The 6,401-nt window shown below is 45.4% G+C and overlaps 1 protein-coding gene across 4 annotated transcripts in view; it reads right to left on the bottom strand.

Moving 5' to 3' along the window:
- The window catches only part of SLC35B4 (solute carrier family 35 member B4), an 85,377-nt gene extending 84,688 nt beyond the window's left edge, over positions 1-689 (bottom strand). For 2 of the 4 annotated variants that reach the window (XR_008956474.1, XM_026511285.4), the window contains exon 1: positions 352-688. Coding sequence is in view for 3 of the 4 variants with exons in the window: in XM_026511285.4 (XP_026367070.1) it covers positions 352-428 (77 nt within the window). In the remaining variant the exon portion in view is untranslated. Of the gene's footprint in view, positions 1-351 lie in introns of all 4 variants that reach the window. The other 2 variants (XM_044388442.3, XM_044388440.3) reach the window with 1 other exon arrangement.
- Positions 690-6,401: the final 5,712 nt, after the last annotated feature.

The raw sequence follows: 6,401 nt of genomic DNA on the forward strand, positions 1-6,401 counted from the left end.
AAACTTTCTTTGCTGCGAGTACAAAATCCGACTGCATTAGGAGTCAGGGAGCTTTGCGCAAGTCAAATGTGTGGCATTAACAGGATCGCGAGAGGAGCTGGAGGGGCCCTGGGTTCCGCCGACCTTGGACCGTCACGAGAAAAACTCTGCAGGCTTCAATCCCCCAGTGTGTGGAAAAGGGGTGAGGACAGCAGCACCCCCGGCGCTCCCCTCAGAGGGATGCAAACTGGTGGGCGGGATAGCGGGCAGCGCGCAAGACCAAGGAGCAAGCGTCGCCGCCAGGTCCCAAGGCTGTCCTACCCCGGCCCCCGCGCGCTGCGAGCGGAGGTGCGGCCCGCGAAGGTCACTCACCGGGCCAGGAGCTCTAGGAAGATCACATTACTGCAGCAGCCTGCGAACACCAGGCCCACCGCGAAAGCCGGGCGCATGGCCGGAGCGGGGAAAGGAGAGCGAGCGCGTAGAAGACGCGCCCGCTTATACGGCCACCCCAGGAAGCCGGGCTGCTGCGTCCGCCGCGGCACAGCACATGCCCACCGTGCCGTAGCGGGGCTCTCCTTCGGCGCCGCCGCCGGCTCCCCTTCCCCCGCGGCCGCCACCAACGCAGCCGGCCGAGGAGCTGTAGTTCGCAGTCAGCCTGGGCCCCATTCATCCGAGGGGGCGTCCCGGTCGGAGCCAGACTACACATCCCAGGATGCTGCGCGCCCTCACGTAAGGCTGTGTGGAGTCCCGCCTCGAGGTTCTTCCGCCAGAGAGGAGAGCTGGCCGAGGTGCCCGTCATGCCTCGCGCGGAAAGGGGCCGCTGGGCTTGCTGGGAAGTGAAGTTCCAACGCTGTCAACGTGGTTTCTTGCGAGGCAGCCGAGCGCTTAGAAAGGGATTCGTCCATCGTCCATCGCTGTAAAAACAATCTCACAGCTGACGGCACTAGAACTACAGACCTGTGATTGATTGTCGGAGGTGTTACCATCTGAAACAATTCTGAATTGAGTGAAAGTAGAAATCCATGTGAACTTGCTTATCTACCTCTCTAAAAGAACATTAAACTCTGGGACAGAATCTTGGCTCAGTCCCTAATCAGCTCTGCTATGTCAGGCAACTTCTTCGAGCCTGAGTCTCATCCTAGGTAAAGATGAAAACAGTAATGCCTATCTTCCCTGGTTCTGTGGATCTTGTTTAAATGCAGGTTATGATTTACTACAACCGTGGTGTGTCCCGTGATTCTGCCTTTCTAGAATATTCTCAGGTGACGCTGATGCTACTGGTCTGCAGACCACAGTTTGAAGAAAAGATGCCTATAAAACAGGTAACTCTGGAGACTTCTCTATCCCACCCCTCCTATTGGTGCATGGACTTTGTGCCAGCCAACCTGCCCTTAGTCTCTTGCTTCCTCATAGCCTATGATCCTGCTCAAACAAATTTATCTTTGTTTTTCATTTGGCCACCAGGTATCTTTAAAGAGCAATCTAAATTCATAGTCTTTGCTTTTTACTCTGATCAAAGCCAGATTATTGAAAGTAGTCTCATTCAGACTCCTAATGACCTCTTAATTGTCAAAACCACACACCACATTCTCACCTTACTTTATCTTGCAGTGGCTTTTGACAGTGAAAGCTCCATCCTCTTGACATTCTCTTGTCCATCCGCTTATAAGATTCGAGTCTCCTGTTTCTCTTTCTACTTCTCAGTCTTATTTTTTCTGTATTGCTTTGTTTTGTTTATGGACTTTTCCACCTCTGCCCCAAGTCTACTGAAGTTCCATTATTTGTCCCATCTCTTACTGCCCTAAACCCTTTCTATTGCTGATCTCATCTCTGTAACTTCAACCATCATTATATGTAACTGTGAGCCATGTGTGTATATATGTACATGTACAGCCCCAATTTCCTGTGTGTCTTAAGTAAAACTCTACAACTGCTTATTTAATTTCTTCAGCAATATATCCTTGCAAACCCTTCAGCTTAACCACATACTCAGCTCATCTACCCTTCCATATAGGCCCTTATTTCTTTTTTTTTAATTATTTATTTATTTATTTATTTATTTATTTATTTATTTGAGAGAGAGAGCATGAGCAGGGAGAGGGACAGTGGGAGAGGGAGAAGCAAACTCACTGCTGGGCAGGGAGCCCGATGCAGGGCTCAATCCCAGGACCCTGAGATCATGACTTGAGCCAAAGGCAGTAGCTTAACTGACTGAGCCACCCAGGCGCCCCGATAGGCCCTTATTTCTCTTAAGGACATATCCACCACCTATTCTCTCTGGGCAGAAACCTGAAAGATTTTCACAGTCTTCCTCTTCTTCCTACCGCACAGTTATTTGACCTCTACATCCTGTCAAGTATGCCTCACAAGTATCTCTAAATGCCAGCCTCTCCATCCACATACCCTCCTGTAAAAGCCTCTGAACATGTCTTGGTACCTTCAACCTCTGCCTTCTTCAAGCCATCCTCCATGCTGTCTCCGGATTGTGTTTCTAAAAACTCAAACTCTCTATGTCACACTGCTATTCCAAAATGTCTGTTTCAGTTGTCTAGTACTGTGTAATAAGCCACCCTGAAGTGTAATGATTCAAAATACAGTGTAGATCCAAAAAAATTCATTCTTAGAGTTCTCTATGTTCTACGCGTTCAACACACAGCTAGTCCATTCTCCAATGGGGTTTCTGATGCAGTTGTGGTCAGATGTCAGTTGAGGTTGGAGTCACTTGGAAACTGACTGGGTTGAGAAACAGCCCTCTCCATACTGTGGACTCAGGCTAGCTCGACTTCTTATATGATGACTGACACCCCTAGAACAAGTTTTTCAAGAAATCAAAGCAGAAGCCACAGTGGCCTCAGAAGTCACACAGTGTCACTTGTACCAAATTCTATTGGTTTCATTGGCCAACCCAGATTCACTGTGGGAGAGGAGTAACAAAGGCATTGCTTGGGTGTGGGCCAGGAGGGCATCTCTGAAGACTAGCTACGCAGCACTTCTTGGCTCCTTGTGTAAAATGCACACTTGTAGAAGGTGGACAAGCATGTCACAATCAAGCCTCAGTTTACCTCTGTAGTTTCATCTCCTGCCATTCTTCCCAGTGCTACTCAGACTCTTGCCACATTAAACGCTCTCTGTTTTCTAAGTGTACAGTGACTTTCAAAATTCGCATCTCTACACAGGCCGTTCTGCCCACTCAGAATACCACCTTTCTATTGGTCACCTCCTACTCATCCTTTTATGGCGGTGGAGGACGGTAGAGCGAGTAGATACTACTGCACTGTGTGGAGGGAAGTTTCCTTCTCAGACACCACCTTTCTGTGTGTAGCGTTTCAATGCACCATTCTATCTGTAGCACTCCATCCATACCACCTGAGCGAATCCACGAAGCATGTTGTATTGTAGTTGTCATTTTCACGTCTGTCTCCCCTGTAGACCGTGCCCCTTTGTGGATAGAACCAAGAATAACTAATTCATCTCTTGATCCTTACCATCATATACACTGACTGATAAATACTATGTACATATATTTTTGTTGAATGAATGAGCTTTGCTTTATTATTTGAGTCAAATAATTTATACCTCATAAATTCGATAAATATGTATATTTTTATTAAATATTTTTATTAAATATTACATATTTTCAGCATGACTAATTTTTAAACATCAAAAATGTCAACATCAAGGATGCACCACGCAGTAATTTGCATAAAGGAAGATCTATATAACGAAGACTCCGGCCAAGAAACAGAATATTACCAGCATCCCAGAAGCTCCTTGCTCCCCCCTCCCCATCACTAATCTCCTCTAGGAATAACCATGTTTCTCACTTTCTAGCACCAGAATTTGCTTTGCCTGTTTTGGGACTTCACATAAATGGAACCATACAGCATATTTTCTTTTGTTTCTGCTTCTTTCACTCAACATTCTGTTTCTGTTTGTTTTGTTGTTGCATGTATTTGTAGCTCATTTATTCTCATCATTCTCCAGCATTCCTTTCCGTGAATATACCACAAATTATTTCTCTTTTCTGCTGGTAATGGGCATTTTGGCTATTACGAATAGTGCTACTATGGAATTAGTTGTACATAGCTTCTAGTGAACTCTTACACACACATTTCTGTTGGGTATGTGTATATTCATCAAGGTCTAGTCAGGAAACGGAAATCACGCAGTCATGAATGGGGAAAGTTTAATATAAAGCATCACAAACAGTCACAGAGAATTCATTACTATAAAGAGTTAAGAAACTCCCAAAATTATACAAATAGCAGATACAAGGAGCAGCTATTACCTAGGACCAAGGCAGAAAACCCAAGGAAGGAACAAATTTAGAAGAGGACCTTCCTGAGAGCCAAACTGAGATTCAGGCCTTACTGAAACGGGTGTGGTTATGGGCCTCTGGCTAGCAGAGAGGTTCAGAGAGCAGCTGATCGAACTCCCTGTGAGCCACCTTCTGGGGTCCAGCTGGGTCACTGGCCAACTCATCAGGAAACTGCTTGGGGGTATTGCACTTTCTAGGAAGCTGGCTGGGGCTCTGGCAGAACCCTCTAGTAACTATCTGTAAGGATACTGCTGACTTCACTGAGATGAGGGCCACGGGGTATCCCTTGGGGCTGCAGGAACAACAAGAGAGGGGACAACTCCAGAACCAGAAAGACAAACCATGCCCTCCCACTCTGTTCCCATAGCACCCCTGTGACAAAACTCCACAACGGGTCACCTGGCAGAGGACAGATGTCCACAGGATCCAGCTCCAGCCCCACGTGCAAAGCCATGAAGAGTGAATTTGGAGCTTAGAGGCCAAATCAACAACTGGGACACCCCAGGAGGTTTTTAGGGGTCATTTCAACAACAGTGTTTTCATTGTTTCATCATAAAACCAAAGTTATGCGGTATAGGCAAAGCTTCATCTCCCAGACTTTGTCCACTTTTTCCCCTGGGTTCAAAATTCTAGTAGCATCCTTGAATGAATAGAATTTCTTAGACAGCAGCCGGGCTCAATGTGTTCAACCTTCGTACAACCCTCTTCCCTGGTGAAGGAGGACCTATCACTTTGGGAACGTTCATCATCTCTGCCCCCTTGTTTGTCAGCAGGAAACACTGTCAAGGTTGTTTTAAAAACTATTTTTGCTTCTAGTTGCAGCCACTCAGACATATTTTGAATCATTTATAAAATCCACTTAACCAAGTCGTTGACAAAAAAATTAAGTAAGAGGACTCCTGTGGGATACTGCTTGACAAGTGTCCTCAAGTTGATAATCCTACAGAGATTTGTCACTTGATTTTTTTTTAAAAACCTATTTTCCATATGTACCACACAAGGATGATTTTCTTCTCTCTATATCACATAAATCTCGAGGTGCTTGGAGCTGTGTCCTGGAAAGACACACTATAAATATACTTAAGGTATTATTTATAAAGTCAAGATATTTCTGTTGCTTGTCTCAGAGGTCAGATTCAAGCAATGCCCCAGCATACTGATAGATATATGCGCGCTAGCTTCTTCAAGGACATTACTCAAGGACAGATTTTCTTTTTCAGAGCACTACATGAAGACACATAGAGTTTTGGGGTTTGGGCTAGGAAGGCAATCTTCCCTACCAGAATGTTAGTGGCAAAGGTCGAGGACATTGTCTTATCTTCTACATCTAGATATGTCTGGCTTGGAGCAGATGTTCAGTTAGTAATGGTTGGATGGTAGGAAAGAGGGAAGATAGGAGGAAAGAAAAAAAAGGAATGGAGGGAGGGAGGGACAGCTCCTTTTTAGGGAACTCTTTTTTTTTTTAGGACTTTTTAAAAAAATTTATTTGTCAGAGAGAGAGCACAAGCGGGGGGGGGGGTGGCAGGCAGAGGGAGAAGCAGGCTCCCCACTGAACAGGGACTCCATGAGGAACTCCACGAGGGACTTGATCTCAGGACCCTTGGATCAGGGCCTGCACAGAAGGCAGATGCTTAACTGACTGAGACACCCAGGCGTCCCTTTAGGGAACTCCTACACACAAACAGGAAAGGGGTTGAAAGTGTTACCTGCCATGGGAGAAACTACTAAGAATCATCACCTGAAGGGCCTAAGTGCCACTAAGCGCCAGTCCTTAGTGCCTGGGGCTGTGGGCCGGCTCTCGAATGGCAGGAATCCTGTGTCCTTGACAACCTACGACCTAGGGGGCTTGCAGTTGCCTCCTTCATTTCTGTTTAAACTGATATTTGTGTACTGTATAGTGACTAACATAACATAATACAAAATTCTTAAAAAAATAAAAATAAATAAAAAACATGTAAAAAAATAAATAAATTGATATTCGTTAAAATTGTATTATTGAATTGAGGCTGAAAATCTTTGAGGAAAAGACACTGTTATACCACTTCTGGTAAAAATGATAGCAGAGAACCAAGTTTTCTACATGGTGTGACATGTCTCAAAGTTA

The sequence above is a fragment of the Ursus arctos genome, unplaced genomic scaffold (genome assembly GCF_023065955.2).
Source record: "Ursus arctos isolate Adak ecotype North America unplaced genomic scaffold, UrsArc2.0 scaffold_3, whole genome shotgun sequence".
Classification (NCBI taxonomy): domain Eukaryota; kingdom Metazoa; phylum Chordata; class Mammalia; order Carnivora; family Ursidae; genus Ursus; species Ursus arctos.